Source organism: Scardinius erythrophthalmus (assembly GCF_964197995.2).
Source record: "Scardinius erythrophthalmus genome assembly, chromosome: 19".
NCBI classification, from domain to species: domain Eukaryota; kingdom Metazoa; phylum Chordata; class Actinopteri; order Cypriniformes; family Leuciscidae; genus Scardinius; species Scardinius erythrophthalmus.
In genome coordinates this window covers 32013284-32030149 of record NC_138239.1, presented here as the reverse complement: position 1 = coordinate 32030149, position 16866 = coordinate 32013284, and the positions used below count along the sequence as shown (strand labels likewise).

The window sequence follows — 16866 nt, the reverse complement described above, 5'->3', positions numbered from 1 at the left end:
TGGGTACAGACTGCAAAAACTGAAGGCACGGTTTACAAATCTGAGAGCGCGGATTAGAAACTCATGGGCACGATTTGTTAAACCGAGCGAACAGTTTGAGAATTCGTGAGTACGGTTTATAAACTGAGCGGACAGATTGCAAAACAGTCGCCATGGATTGTTGTTGTTTTTTCTCACACAGGTGACTTCCTGGACTCCATATGGAACAGATAGGTTGGATGGGGAAAAATATATGGTGTTGTTACCTTCTGTGATTTCCTCTGCTGGTCCAATGAGATTGGCGTAGAGTTTTTTTTTACTTCCTTCTTTTGCACTCCTGATGTTTGGGGCCATTTCATTCAGAGATGTTTCCATGTTCTTTGCCAAGTCTGTTCCAAACCTCATTGTCATTTCATGCAGCATCTTAAATACAAACCAGTACAATTACTTCAGGTGCTTATATCCAAATTACACACTTTCAGCCAAACAAGTTCCTTAAAGATAGAGACAAAAAACACAAAAAATAGAGATGAAAAATTAACTTAAGAAATTTACTTTTGCTATGGTTTAATAAATGTCTATGGATATCTTCCAAAAAGAAAATAATTTTGGCGGATTTTTTTTTTCTATATAGTGTTGATATGGCAACTATAAATAAAGTTCCGTCATCCAAGCATGTGCGGAAGTATTTAAAACAAGCGTGTTACAACTAACCCCGCGTTAGGTTGTGCCCCGCGCTCCCCTACTTTTAATGATGATGTTTGTGTGTTAAGCGTCTGCGACTTACTTTCACTTTGATGTGCGATAGTTTGCACGTTGGCATGAATAGCTCAGCTGCTCATCTGCGGCGATGCATGTTCCAGTAGCGTCGTCATATCTGACTATAACATTGCATATAGCCTATAATAACACGCTCTCACACGTTTATTTTTTTAAGCATTTTTGGGAGGAGTACACTTTACATACCGGTATGTGGTTTCAACAACCAGATACATTTACACTTGTTTCGTCTGGAATGCGCAAATCCGTCTCGAATGCGTTTCGGAGGGCATTTACACCTGGTCTTTTCACGATCGGATAGCTATCCCATCTGAAAAAACGCATGAAGTGGCCAGGTGTAAACAGCCGCTTTGGGAGAGGTAGAGAGAGAGAGAGGTAGGGAGAGAGAGAGAGAGAGAGAGAGAGAGAGAGAGAGAGAGAGAGAGAGAGAGAGAGAGAGAGAGAGAGAGAGAGAGAGAGAGAGAGAGAGAAAACAAACAAGCATGCAAATAGAATTAACGCGGCCGGAAAAATTATCGAGCTCATTTTTTTTATCGTGCGATTAATTGATTTATCGACTATCGCGACAGGCCTACGCGTCAGTATCGAGTTCTCTTTTCGGCCTTGAACAAAACGTAACACACACAAATTATGCCAAAATGTCCGTTTTGTTGTTGCGTTTTTCATGAATAATAACGAATAACGAACCCACCATTCAAAACACTGTGGTTGAATCCGAAATCGCGCCCTATACCCTCAAATAGGGCGTTATTGTTCTCAACATGATCTCAAGCAGTGAAAAATAGAGGACACTGACAACGCGCTGAAATACAGGACCGAGCAGGTAATATTATATGAAACAAAGTCTCAACTTTCAAATTTGGTCAGTCAAACAAAAATAAAACAGGCCTACCGTTTTTTGGCTCTTTAATGTGTCGTGACAGATTGCCTCAGTTAAAGCCAAGTTCAAATCCACCGAAGTTAATAAATAACACTTATGACTGCTTTGTCGCACAAAAATGGTGGAATTTGATTGGTCAGATCGCATGTCAATCAAACTCAATGCGAATGATGAATTTGCGCCATGTAAAAAAAAAAAAATACATCACTCTATACCCCCCACCCCCACGGTGAAACCGGTAATACCGGTGTTGTCACGAGTCGATTAACCGGTGTGGAGAATATTATCACCGTCACATCTCTAATTCACAGAAATATAATTACACTGATTTTTCTTATCTGCCTGGCACAAAATGTAACAATGTTTACTCACAAGCTGTGGCACTCCAAGAAAAGGAAACTGCTCCATTACTTCAGCTGCAGGCCTGTCCATAAGCTGTACTCTTTTGAAAAGAGTGCGCTTCATCCGGTTCTTGACCTCAGAGTAACTGGGATTGCTTTTACGCAACTCCAGGGTGATGGCATTAATGTGTTCCCGGAAACTCGTCTCATCCTCACCCATTACTTCCAGGTCCAATACAATCTGAGGTAGGAAGACAGTATTGTGCAGTACGTAAATATGAATCAAAGTCACAGAATAAAATATTTAAGATTGAAACATCAATCTTAAAAACTGATGTATCACTTAAGGAACACTAAACCAAATACCTCCTGTGAACAAGCAGAATCTTTATATGCCATTATATCCAATGGTTCTCTTCTACATTTTGCACTCTGAAATAATTGTCAACATGTGTTACATGTTAAGACAAATTTAATCTGCCTTCGACATAAAATTTATTGAACTGAACTTGCCTCTTGTTGTTGAGTAAGTCCCTCAGAATCTGTTTGTCCAGCACACTTCCTTTTAATCCCATACTTCTCCTTCATTTGCAGGACGATCGATGAGCTAACCAAGGGAATCCTTTCTTTTTTAAATTTGTTTCTAAGGCATTCCAACAAGGTATCCTGTAGACACATGTATACTTTCTTTTAAAATAGATTTTTTTCTGTGTGAGATTTTTTAATGAGCAATGATCTCAATATTTTCACAATATTAAAAGAACTGCAATAAGTTCATACATAACCAGAGGAGCTGCCATCCTTCAGAAATGGAAAGCGGGTGATCAAACTCCCCAGAACATCTCCATACATTTTATGATTTGGGTACCTAAGAAATATAATCAAATATATTATTTCAGTACCCAACAACCAACAAGTTTAACATAAAATACATTTAACTGTTATAAAATACAATGAAATACAATACTGTACCAGGTGTGCTTAGTGATGCTGTCAAACAACACTTGAATCAGTAATGCACGGATGTGAGACTTGTCCTTCTTCTTAAAGCCGGGATCCTTCCTCTGCAAAGCTGCTTGCAATTCAGGGGGAAAGACAGGCAGGTTGTATACTGCTGGCCAAGGTTGGGCAACAAATGAGCCCTCATTCTCACAGGGTTCTTGTCTGTAAACATGAATACAATGTTTAAGTCTTTTATACAGGATTTTATTTTACTTGCCACAACACAGTTTGTTTAAACTTCAAAACAATGATACATACTGAGTACAAGATATGTGAGGCACTTCAGTTTCCAGGCTGTTTGAAGAAATATAAAAATATAAATTAGGATAAGGATTTTAAGCTTGGTTAGCATTCGTTTTATATTAAACATTTTATATTAAGCATATTTAACAACAATGTTTAATATTTAACAACACAGACTTACTTTTTTAACTTACAAAGCTCCTTCATAAATGTCACCTGTTGTTTCATTACAGGAAAAAGTCTTTCCACCATCCTTTCTGTGAGACCCAGCAGAGTCTCCCCATCAATTTGCTGCTCTGTAAAAAAATACCAAATATTTCATATTCTAAAGAAGAAATAATAAATAAGAGAGAGACATGCCACAGAAGTACAATATATTTACCTAGAAGACTGCACTCTGTGGTATAATGTAATATACTTAGTATCATCATGCACATATGTGTCAAGAGGATGAAATTCTTTTTCCTCCCCTGGCTGCACCAGAATCCACTCCTTCTGGTCCTCCAATTTGAAAGCATGGTAATGTCTTTCAAATGTTACTGGTATCCGCAGCTTGCCAAAGATCATCCAAGCACCCCTGAACCGCAAAATCTTCACAATCTTCATAAAGATTGGGATGTCCTCCTCCACAAGATCTATAATTAAGTTGTCTCCCACACAGTATTTCACGTTGTTGGTCATAAGAGAACTACACACACCAAGCCTCTCGTCACCCTGAACATCCTCTGCCTCACTTTTTCCAATCACACCTTTCTGTATCTCCAGTGGTAATGCTCGAAAAGGTACTACCCGTTCACCCTCCGTGTAGTTGTCCTGACGCAGGGAATCCAGCGAAGTTAGTTCCCAGCACTGCCTTAACTGGTGCCTCTTGGCAAGAGTGTAGCTGAGATTCTTGAAGTTACACGTGTTGTGGGCTAATCGCTTGAAGTATTGGTGCTTTCCCTCGAATCTCATGCACCACAGCTGTTTCAGTGGCCCAAACTTTAATATCAGTTGTGGATAATGAATGAGAAAGTGTAGTTTCGGAGTGAAAGTCTCAGGGAATACAGACTGGAAGGAGGACAGGAATTCGCCTATCTGAAGGCTTAGAAAAGGGATGCTTTTCCTTTGTATGGTGGGGGACAAAATCACATCTCCTATGTCCCTACACTTCAGGTAAATGTCCCAGTGCACCTCACCTTCTGGAATGTAATGTCCAATGAGAAATGGCAAAATCCTGAAGAGGCACCAGACCTGAGCAGCAGACCCTGAGAGTGTGTTTTTCTTTAGAACAGATTGTGGAAGTTTCTGAGGGAGGTTAGCCCGTTCATTCCTCCCTATCTTAAATGCATCCAATTCAGCATTTATCTGACTTAATGAGACAATGTGCAAAAAATGTAATGCCTGGATAACTCTGGTAATCACAAGAGGCACCACACCCTCCAGAAAATCGTGCATTAAGTCAGGGGGAAAGTTTTTTGTCACATCAAAGTAGTTCAGCTCATTGAAAGGGCATTCACTGACCACACCATATGTCTGTTTGGATATTCCAGTACTTTCCCTGAGTGCTTGCAGATGGTACTGATGTACCTGAGAAGATCGGATTATTACATCATCTTCGTTAACGTGAGACCTTAGGTCTTTGTAGCTGATCATACAAAAGCGACAGATCCGTCCACTGCTAAAGCAGCAGGTGAAACCTGCCAGGCTGTGAGCAGACAAGTTGTCAGCTGAAATAGTGGCAAGAGCGCATTTCAAATTGATGTTCTGACCATTTACACTGACCTGCAGTCCTTCAGTGTACAACAGTTTCAGGTCATTAATCAGGGGCAGCAAGATGTCTCTGTATGAATACTTCTTTATAAATTGATTTCTTACAAGTAAGCACAAATGTATATGCCTCAATTGTGATTTGCAGTTAGATTCAAGATTGCCAATCATAAAATAGAAAGCTGCTAATTTGTGAACTGATCTTTTAGACCCCAAGGGGTTTACCACTTCATATTCATCAGTGTACAGATGTAATCTTACAATATTAGGATCTCCAAAAAAGGGGCTCTCATGAAAGAATTCTCCATCTGTGTAACTGCTTAAAAAATCTGTACTTGGGGCTTGTTCACAGGTTCTTCGATATGATTCAAATATGTCATGTTTCTCCAACTGAGTCTTCAGAACATCAATGATAGGCACATACTGAAATGTGTCCTCCTTCCCCTGGCTATTGGTTCCAAGAATGTGTTTAACTGGCTCCACTAAATGTAGATGTTCTTTGCAATATTTGAAAAGTTGATAATCTGACTGAACATAGGCAAACACACATTCAATAAGTGTCTGATTATTTAGCAAGTTATCCAAGTCTTCCTGGTCCTCTAGTCTAAATCCAGATTTGGTCAAGTGGAATTTTATGATTTCAAAATAATTTTGTTGGAAAAATTTCAAGATGAACTCCAAGCTGGAAACAATAGTATCCTGAGTTGCTTTAGGAAGTAAATGTTTTTCTTGAAGATTTAATATAAAGAGGGCTACATGCTGTCTCAGTCCCAATAACACAGTTTCTAAATCAATTCCAGGCAAAGAATTTTGGTTGTTCTCTAGCAGATCATCTTCAGGAAGCTCCTCTTCACTTTCATTGTCGTCTTCAACTACAGTAGCCTTTTCAAATAGGGGATGTTGCAAAGCTTGTCTGTGCTTTCGATAGATATGTTTTCTGTAACTTGCAACAGTTTTATATATTCTAAAACATCCCTCAATGTCACAGGTAACACTAAAATCTGCTTGGTGGTTATGTTGCACTTGCAGGTGAGTTAGAAACTTTGTGAGTTGAAACTTCACAACATCACAAAATGAACATTTATAAATTTTCATTTGTAGCTACCTCTGAAACTTTCTTTTGCATCAATGAGGTTTATAGTTTGAAGCCAGTGGCACGTGTCATCTACTGACCATTTATCAACCATGGTAATCTGGGGATAAAAGAAAACAGAGCATAAATAACACTTCACAAACCAACTATGCATTAAACACACCTAAACATTTTTTGGCTTTAGAACATTTGAATGCTAAATTAAACCATGTGCTATCACTTTAATCCAGCGCATGCGTCAAAGTAAACATAGACGAACGCTGCACTGTAACTGTGTGCACACGCAGTTTTCAATACAGACCGGCCGGAAGTTCTCAACTGAAGCAGTGTCCACTTTCCTGCTGAGTTTAGCTCCAACCCTTAAAAAACATGCCTGAACAAGCTAATCATGATCTTCGTCTGTTCTGGGTTGGAGCTAAAAACTGCACGAAAATAGATCTCGCGGGCCAAAGTTAAGAACTTCTAACATAGGCCTGGGAAAAATACTCACCGCAAACTGAGTATGTGTGAAACTGCGACACACATTCACATATCATTCACCTCCGTCTTCCACCCGGTTCACTTTTATTTGAATCGGCGCCGTTTATTTTAACAACGAGCGCGCGCTTCATTGAAATTAAAGTTCACGCTTCTGACTCGAAGCTCGTCTCCTTATAACACAGCTATCTTATTGTTGTTGACAATTTCATTAACATTAACAAGGAAATAAAGGGATACTGTATCTTAATTAATTTAAAAACCGGAGAAAAATCGATTTAACAGGGCTTTCTGAACCGACGGCTGACGAAGCCCGTCAGTAGCCTAACGTTCCACGACAGCAGTGTATTTAACTGAGGTAAATTTTGCTTCTAGTATCAGTATTTAACACTAGGGCTACTCTAACCAATATAAATATTAACTGTAATACTAAATATTTCAGCAAAATCATTTCAAAAATGTAAAAACTTAACTTACCTGAGGGTTTGAACGGGTAGAAATGGCGGACTCTTCAGTTTGAAAAATTAACTGTCACTTGTCTCGAGGTTCATCTTCGCCAATCCACCAATAGGAATTCAAGGATGACGCAACGCATGTACGCCACCAGGGAGCATTTTTACGATTATTTGTTTTTAATGTTCCCTTTGATAGATTAAAACCATCACAATATGGTATACAAAATAAAGAAAACTCCTGGTTAGTTTATTTTTTTCCTCACAAAAATGATTTGTCAAACAGTTAAACTATAATATATTAGGAAATATAAGTTGCATGCTAATGTACAGCTCATATTAATATTTGTTGACTCTTGTTTTTGACTACAGCAGTCATTCTCATGGGTCTTGACTCAAAAAGCTTTGTGAATGTGTTGTGTAATCTTTAGTTTACACTCATAAAACATGAATTATAGAACCATTTAAATAAAAAAAGGTTCTTTGCTATGCAAGGGTTCTACATAGAACCATTTTTTTGGTAAAAGGTTCTATTGGCCAAGTACTGAACCCCAGGGTTCTATATAGAACCTTGAGGAACCCTTTTTTTTAAGAGTGATGACTTCGCACGACGGTGTAATTTACTTCCGGGTACAGATAGGATCAGTCAAATGAAATACAATAAACGTACAAATAAATATTACAAATTAAAAAACGATCAGAAATGTCGTCCAATTTTCTGATACTATTATTTGATGACAACAATACATTTGGAAAACAAAATATAGCCATTTCTGCTTTTTTTCTTTTAAACAAAAAACAAAGCTGCACCCTTTTTTAAATTGCATCTTTCATTCCGAAATAGAATAATGAATGAACGAAAAAGTACACGGACCCTGCACCCTTTTTTAAATTTCATCTTTCATTCCGAAATAGAATAATGAATGAACGAAAAAGTACACGGACCGACCACGGACCTAATCGGCGGAAGGGGGCGTGTCAGGCCGCCCACATGTGGAAAACGAATTTTGAAGTCATTTATTCGTTTTTTGCCTGTGAACTAAAAAACGAAAAATCAAGCCGAAATCTAGTTTTTTCGTTTTTTTTGAAAAAACGAAAAAACGAATAAAGGGGCCGTTTTCTCGTTTCTGCTTATTTCATTTCAAATTGGAAAACAAACTATCAAAACGTTTTTTTTTTTTTTTTATTAAATGCTTGTAGAAGATAACAGGAAAAAAGAAAAGAAAAAGAAAGAAAGAAAAAAAAAGCACAAAAACATTAACAACAGTCATTGTCATTACATTACAACCATACTCCAGAGACCCTCAGTCCAGATTAAGTTCCTTCAGTCCAGATTAAGTGCCAAGTCCTTAAACACAGCCACTGTTCTTATAGCTTTTAAGTTTTTAGAGAACTCAATAGACTCAAAGTAAATTTTCATTTCATGTTTAAATCTCAAAAAAAGAGGATTACATTTAGAAAATTTACATTTGTGAATGTGAAATTTAGCTAACAGAAAAATAAGGTTTATAAAATAATTAGCACTTTCCTTATCACATTCATGAAAACCAAAAATTACATTTCTGTATGTTAATTCAAAGTCAGGATTCACATAACATTTGATAAAATCACAAATGTCACACCAAAATGTCACTGTGAAAGAGCAGTTCCAAAATAAATGTAAAGTAGTCTCAGGTTTCTCTGAACAGAAAGAACAGAGGGTATCAATGTCATTCTTAAGTCTTTTGAGAGAGCACTTATCTGGGTAAAACCTATGAATTAATTTAAAGGTAATTTCTCTCATTTTGTTAGTTATCAGGTATTTATGAGGTAATGTCCAAACTTTTTTCCATGGAATATCACTTACAAAACCATTCCAATAAGAAATTACATATGGCACAGAAACCAACTCCTCCTGAAACAAGACTCGAATTTTCTTATTGTTTTTGGATTTAGAAGAAGAAAGGCATTGTTTACCTACAAATGTCGTACACAGATCCACTGAGCGACAAAGTGATGAAAAAGAAAAACCTTTAAAAAGCATGATAACTCCTTGTGGCACTGCATCAGCCACGATGGCAAACTCTTTTGGAGTAACAGGAATTCCATGCTTTACCAAGAACTCAGAATAATTGCAAATTGAACCATATTGATTGAAAAGTTGAGATACAAAAATAATTCCATTACTAACCCAATTATCAAAGAAAAGAGATTTATGTTTATACAGTAGGTCCTTATTATTCCAAATTATATAAGAGTGAGGAGTAAAATTATGTTTAAAGATGAGGGACCAAGCTAATAACATTTGCCTATGAAAAAGGGATAATTTGACAGGGATTTTCATTATGCTATAATTACAGGTTAATAAGAATTTTAAACCTCCTAGTTTGGAAAAAATAACATTAGGGATCAAATTCCAGATAGATGCGGGCTTATTAATAAAGTTTTTTATCCAGTTTATTTTAAAGGTCTGGTTTAAAGTAGTAAAGTCTAGAAAGTTTAACCCCCCCTTCTCAATAGTGTTCATAAGTACAGATTTTCTGATAAAATGAGTTCTCTTACGAGAGTCCTCTCGTACTGCGTTTTATCAAAACGCTACGGGAAAAGTCTCTTTTCACGAAACACTGAAGCAAAAAATTATCCTTTAATTTTCATATATGAAAAACGCGTTGCGGCAGCAGCAGACAGCTATGGCGAGACGGCTTGCTCGCTCATTGGCTGCTCTGCGGCAACTGCTTAAGCCTATCGAGCGAGGCCTGGGATGACATCAGGCCAATGAGGGCGCTTCGCGCCCTCCTCGCCACTTCCCGCCGAAACGGGCGTGGCTTACCTCTATAAAAGGAGCTCGAGAAGGCTGACTCACTTGATTTTAATCTCTTCAGCGAAGCGCACGCATCGCTGGATCACGGAAGCAGCGTCGTTGAAGCAAGCACATCAGCGGGACGAGCCCTCGAAGCCGCTGGCCAACGCCGCCTTCTACAGCCGTACCTGCTGCGCTTTCCGACGCCTATATCCTTTTCATACTATTGCTTTTCTGTGTGTGTGTGTGTGTGTTCTTCGCAACACTCACCCCTAAAAGAGCTGCGTCTTTTTCAAGATGCCTTCCTGCGGCTCGTGCCGAGCCCCACTCACCGAGGGAGACAAGCACGTCATCTGTGTTTCCTGCCTGGGTGAGGACCATGCAGCGCTCGCGCTCGCTGACGGCGGATGCCCTCACTGCGAGCTTTTGCCGATGGTGACTCTGAGGACTCGCCTGGCATCCTTTTCCAAGCCTGCATTCACCGCCGCGATGCCGCGCCGTAAGAAGCGCCGCTCGCAGCGGGTCCCGGAACCCGCTCCAGCCCGACCAAGCTCGCCGGTTCGCCTGCCAGCTTCACCGGCCTCTCTCGAATCACTTCCTGATGCTCAGCGCCCGCAGTCTGCCGCCGCTTCATCAGAGGAAGTCGGTTCAGAGGCCGCGTCGGGGGAGAAGGATTCCTGCTCTCTGCTAGCTTCAGGCAGCGAGGATTGGGCGAGCTTTGAGGATCTCGCGCCTCCTGCCCGCAAGCCCTCAACGAGAGCCAACATTGAGACGGAGCTCATGCGGGTACTCGCACTGGCCGCGGCGAGCCTCGGCCTCGAGTGGTCTGCACCGGAGCCCCCCTCTCGAACCCGGCTGGATGGTAGTTTCCTCCCTGGTGAGCGCACTTCTCCGGAATCTAAGCCCGCTCCTTTTCTTCCTGAGTTACACGAAGAAGTTGCGAAGGCTTGGAACGCGCCCTACTCTGCGCGGACGCGCTCATCTGTGTCACCCGCATTTTCCTCTCTGGATAATGCCAGTGACCGAGGCTACCTCTCTCTTCCGCCGGTGGAACAGGCGATAGCGACCCACCTTTGCCCGCCCTCTGCTGGACGGCGGACTAAACCGGTGTTGCCTTCCAGAGCCTGCCGCATGACGTCGACGCTGCTCGCGCGAATCTTCTCCGCCGCTGGGCAGGCCGCGTCATCGCTACACACCATGGCTACGCTGCAGATTTACCAGGGTGATCTCCTCCGTAAGCTGGACGAGATGGGACCTGACGCTATCTGCATCGCGGATTTAAGGAGCGCTTCAGATCTTACGCTCCGAGCTACTAAAGCCGCCGCACAAGCCATGGGACGGTGTATGGCTTCCGCCACTGTCGCTGAGAGGCACTTATGGCTGACGCTCACGGAGATGGCCGATTCCGAGCGCACTGCGTTTCTCGATGCCCCGCTGTCTTCCACCGGCCTTTTTGGTTCTTCTCTCTCCGAGTTCGTGGAGAGATTTACCGAGGCCCAGAAAGCGTCTCAAGCCTTCAAGCACTTCCTGCCGAAGCGCTCCGGTTCTGCAGCGGTTCGTGACAAACGGACCCCGCGGAGCTCTCAGCCTCAGCCCCCGCCTTCGGCCGCCTCTTCGCAGCAGCCACAACAGCGCAGCTCGAGGCCCCGCTCTCGGTCCAGCGCCCGGCGCCCCTCTTCGCGCGGGCCGCGATCGAGGGTTGTGGTAAAACCGGAAGTGCCGAAGAAGTCCTAGCAAGCCTGGGAAAGCGCAGGTGTGTGAGTCCCGTTGCGGCCGGCCTCCCACCCAAGCGCCCCGCTGTTTCAGTCCCAAGGTTTGCGACTGTTCCAGTGTTTTCTGCAGAGAGCAAGCCTGCACTGCCGCCCGCTTGCCTGCACACAAAAGCCGTTCTCACGGCTACCCAGATAAATCTCGAAAAGAGTGTATTTTCTGGTGTCCCGGCCACGGCCGATGGTGCTATAAATGTAGTCTCGATGCCCACTCCTCAGTGCCCATCACTACACATAAGCACAGCCCTACACGTAGGGCCCGCGCACATAAAATCGACTCAGGTCGGTTGCGCTTCCAGCATAGTGAGAGTGCCCACTTCCCAGTGCCCACGAACACTATGTCTAACACATCACAGGCTCTCTGTAAAAACGAGAACTGTGAGCGCGCGCTCTGCTCAGGCAGACGCCGCGCCCAAAGCAGTAAATGTGCCCGCTCCCAGCCCACATCTACTCGCTCTCATGGGTCCTATGAGACTTTCTCAGTCCTCCCTCACTCAGCTAAGCACTGTAGTAAGGTCGAGGACGAGCGTCTCGCCCGCTGTATTAAGCGCGCGCCCCGCCTCAAATGCCACAGGCATAACGCCTATGTTTGTATCCCCCGAAGCACCTCTGTCGCACGGCGATCAGAGTGCGCTCCGTATCCAGCCCCTAGCCAGCCATGCAGAAGCATGGGCAGCGCTCCCAGGGGTTTCGGACTGGGTGCTAGGCATTATAAAGAGAGGCTTCTCGCTACAGTTTTGTCGACGCCCTCCCCGCTTCATAGCGCGCGTCGAAACTACGGTCTCGTTGGAAGTAGCTCACCTACTTCGAGCCGAAATATCAAAACTGATAAGCAAAGGGGCGATAGAGCGCGTTCCCCCAGCTCTAAGCGAAGGGGGGCTATACAGCAGATACTTTCTAGTCCCCAAAAAGGACGGCAGTATCAGACCCATACTGGATCTAAGACGGTTGAACAGAGTATTGGTGAAACGCAGTTTCAAAATGCTCACAACCAGCAAAATTCTCGCGCATGTTCGCCGAGAAGACTGGTTCATGTCAATAGATCTGAAGGACGCGTATTTTCAAATACAAATAGCGTCACACCACAGGCGATACTTGAGATTCGCCTTCGAGGGTCAGACATACCAGTATACAGTCCTGCCATTCGGTTTGTCCCTAGCACCCCGTACATTTACGAAATGCATGGACGCAGCGCTCGCTCCTCTCAGACTCAGAGGCATGCGAGTGCTGAACTATTTGGACGACTGGTTGATCCTAGCTCAATCACGATCACAGCTCGTGGAGCACAGAACCATTTTACTCGATCACCTCGAGAATCTTGGTATCACAGTCAACTGGACAAAGAGTTCATTGAACCCCAGTCAAACGATTTTGTTTCTGGGCGTCGTTCTGGACTCACAGTCTATGACAGCGCGGCTGTCACCACAGCGCGTGCTGATCATTCAGCGCGCGGCGAGGTCTTTCCGCCGCGGCGCTGTCACCCCGCTCAGGAAGTTTCAAAAGATGCTGGGTCTCATGGCTTCAGCATCGTCAGTTCTCCGGCTGGGCTTGCTCCGCATGCGCCCGCTGCAGTTCTGGTTGAAAACGCGGGTACCGCGCAGAGCGTGGGCGACCGGTCGATTACGCCTCAAGGTCGATCAGAGCTGTGTTTCAGCCCTGGCGCCTTGGACGGCGGACGACTGGTACCAATCAGGTGTAAGCCTGGGGACTTCCTCGAGAGTGAGGATGGTGTCGACAGACGCATCCACCTCGGGATGGGGAGCTCTGCTCGAGGGCAGACCGTTCTTCGGCCTGTGGTCGGAACGAGAAAAGCTCCTACACATAAACTGCCTAGAAATGCTGGCAGTGCACAACGCGATGACGCGTTTTTGTCCCCGCATCAAGGACGAACACGTCATAGTCCGTTCGGACAACATGGCTGTGGTGTCCTACATAAATCGCCAGGGCGGTCTGAAATCCATATCCCTGTACAGGCTGGCGAAACGCCTCCTACTATGGGCTCAGCACAACTTACGCTCGCTGAGAGCAGTGCATGTACCTGGGCTTCAGAATGTGGGCCCAGACAGACTGTCCAGGAACAATGTTCCCCCGGGCGAATGGTCTCTACACCCACAAACAGTCCGGCTGTTGTGGGAGAGATTCGGCAGAGCGGAGGTGGACCTTTTCGCGTCCCGCGAAAACGCGCACTGCCCCGCGTTCTTTTCAAAGACCGACAGCGCGCTGTCCCGGAGGTGGCCGCGCTGCCCGTTATACGCTTTTCCCCCCGTCTCCCTCCTGCCACAGGTGCTGGAACGGGTCAGGGAAACGAAATGCCCAGTCCTGCTTGTAGCTCCGTTCTGGGAGAACCAGACATGGTTCCCAGTTCTGATGCAGTTGGCAGATATCGCTCCATGGCCGCTGCCGTTGAGGAGAGATCTCCTCTCGCAGGCCGGGGGCTCGATTTGGCACCCACACCCGGAACTGTGGTCCCTTCACGTGTGGGTGCTCAACGGATACCCGTTGGTCTCACAGAGGGAGTCGTGAATACCATCACTCAGGCTAGAGCACCGTCGACACGGCGGCTTTATGCTTCGAAGTGGTCGGTTTTCTCCGGCTGGTGTGCAGCTCGGAGCATTTCACCCCTCGAATGTGAGGTAACGGAGGTTCTCTCCTTCCTACAAGAGCTGTTGGATAAGGGCAGATCCCCTTCCACGCTCAAAGTGTATGTGGCGGCTATTTCAGCGTTCTTTGGTTCAACGCTGGGTCAGTCACTGGGAAGGAATGATTTAGTCATCCGCTTCCTCAGGGGAGCTAGGAGACTGAATCCGCCCAGACCTCCTTCAGTTCCTTTGTGGGACCTTTCTACGGTCCTAGCGGCCATGAAAGGTGCCCCTTTCGAGCCTATCCAGTCTATTAGCCTCAAACATTTGTCTTTCAAAACAGTGTTTTTGATGGCTCTCGCTTCAGTGAAGCGCATAGGCGACCTGCACGCGCTCTCTGTGAGCCCGGCGTGCTTGGAGTTTGGTCCTAATGACTCTAAAGTCATACTCAAACCTAAGCATGGCTATGTGCCGAAATCCCTCAACACGCCTTTTCGGGCTCAGGTTATATCCCTGGCTGCCCTGCCGGCATCGAGTGAGGAAGGGGACTCGAGTTTTCTTTGCCCTGTTAGGGCTTTAAGAGCTTATATGTCCCGCTCTGCTGTCTTCAGACAGACAGAGCAGCTCTTTGTCTCGTTCAGCGGACGTTCCAAAGGAATGGCTGTTTCGAAACAAAGTCTATCCAGATGGATAGTTGACGCCATAGCGCTGGCTTATACTGCCAAGGGCATTCCATGCCCTTTGGGAGTCAGAGCGCACTCTACGAGAAGCGTTGCTTCTTCGTGGGCTTGGTCCAGCGGGATTTCCCTACAGGATATATGTACGGCGTCAGGTTGGGCCTCGCCGTCTACATTTATCAGGTTTTATAACCTAGAGGTTCCCGCCTTGCAGGCTAAGCTTTTGTCGGTGTAATCTGTTCAGCTGTCTAATCAGACCGCTGAAACTCATGCGCTATGCGCTACCGACTATCTTGGGCAGAACTGTGTAAGACCCACATTTTCCACATTAGTTCAGGTTCCCTACCCTGTCTATGTGATGATTATACTTGCGTCTGTGGACATGTTTTTTCTACGACGCTAAAATTTAGGGAATTAAGGCTCTCACCCTTATTCCCTGACTCTGTGTGAGTCAATCTGGTGATTATGCACTGTATGCCTGAAAAAGCTTCCGGTGATCAGTGTTTTTATCCCAGCACGCACAGCGTTTTGCAAGGGGTTCCCGTAGCGTTTTGATAAAACGCAGTACGAGAGGACTCTCGTAAGAGAACGTACTCGGTTACTAACGTAACCTCGGTTCTCTCTAGAAGAGGGAACGAGTACTGCGTTCTCTGCCGTGCGTACGGTTCACTCTGGTTCGCTTCGGCGATCAAAATCAAGTGAGTCAGCCTTCTCGAGCTCCTTTTATAGAGGTAAGCCACGCCCGTTTCGGCGGGAAGTGGCGAGGAGGGCGCGAAGCGCCCTCATTGGCCTGATGTCATCCCAGGCCTCGCTCGATAGGCTTAAGCAGTTGCCGCAGAGCAGCCAATGAGCGAGCAAGCCGTCTCGCCATAGCTGTCTGCTGCTGCCGCAACGCGTTTTACATATATGAAAATTAAAGGATAATTTTTTGCTTCAGTGTTTCGTGAAAAGAGACTTTTCCCGTAGCGTTTTGATAAAACGCAGTACTCGTTCCCTCTTCTAGAGAGAACCGAGGTTACGTTAGTAACCGAGTACGTTTTATTCTTCCAAACAAAGTTGAGCAGCATGGTATCAATTTTTTTAAGAATGGCGGTGTCAACACTCAAAGAAAGAGCAGCGTATGTTAAGCGTGACAAGCCCTCAGCTTTGGCTAGTAAAATTCTTCCCTTTAACGACAGATCTCGCTGCAGCCACATATAAAGTTTTTTCTGTGTACTCTCAATTAATGGATTAAAATTTACAGAGCATCTTTCTAGTTCATTTTTTGTTATAATAATACCTAAATATGATACCTGATCTCTAATTTGAATATTACAAATTTGTGACAGATTACACTCTTTGATGGACATGAGTTCACACTTTGAAAGGTTCAAGACTAAGCCTGATGCTTTGGAGAATTGCTGGATATATTCTAATGCTAACGGAACTTGACTAGCATCATGCAAAAAAAGTGTGGTATCATCAGCCAACTGACTGATGAGTATCTGTTTGTCAGCAATAGAGATACCACGAAGACCACTATTAGAAACATAAGATGCAAATATCTGGGAAACTAGTAAAAACAGATAAGGGGATATTGGACATCCTTGTCTAATACCACGTGACAAGTAAAATCTAGGAGAAGTACCGTATTTTAATTTGATTGAACTATTACAATTATAATAAAGGGTTCTTACAGCCTTACAAAAATACTCACCAAATCCGAACTTTTGTACCGACTTAAAAATAAAATGATGCTCTACTGAGTCGAAAGCTTTATAAAAATCCAGGAAAAGAATAAAACTATTATGTTCCACCAAGTTTTTATAATCAAATAAGTCTAAAACTAATCTAATGTTATTCATTATGTGTCGGTCTCTCATAAATCCAGACTGAGTCTCATCTATAACGCTATCCAAACAATCTTTAATTCTTTTAGCAAATATTATGGCAAAAATTTTATAATCGTTGTTAAGGAGTGTGATGGGCCGCCAATTGTCCAAATTGGTAAGATCTTTCTTTGGTTTAGGAATTAGTGTGATGATACCCTTCGTTAACGTAGGAGGTAGAGCTTCTTTATCAATACT

General features: G+C 44.0%; 1 protein-coding gene across 1 annotated transcript; it reads right to left on the bottom strand.

Moving 5' to 3' along the window:
• Positions 1 to 402: 402 nt before the first annotated feature.
• LOC308707462 (sterile alpha motif domain-containing protein 3-like) lies at positions 403 to 6625 on the bottom strand. The gene is made up of 9 exons (XM_081393978.1): positions 6558 to 6625; positions 6080 to 6167; positions 3407 to 3521; positions 3241 to 3276; positions 2953 to 3144; positions 2761 to 2848; positions 2494 to 2646; positions 2012 to 2221; positions 403 to 473 (listed from the first exon to the last, which is right to left on the bottom strand). Exons 2-9 carry the CDS (start codon positions 6159 to 6161, stop codon positions 429 to 431), a joined length of 921 nt encoding a protein of 306 aa, XP_081250104.1. The 5' UTR covers positions 6162 to 6167; positions 6558 to 6625; the 3' UTR covers positions 403 to 428.
• Between the last annotated feature and the right edge of the window lie 10241 nt (positions 6626 to 16866).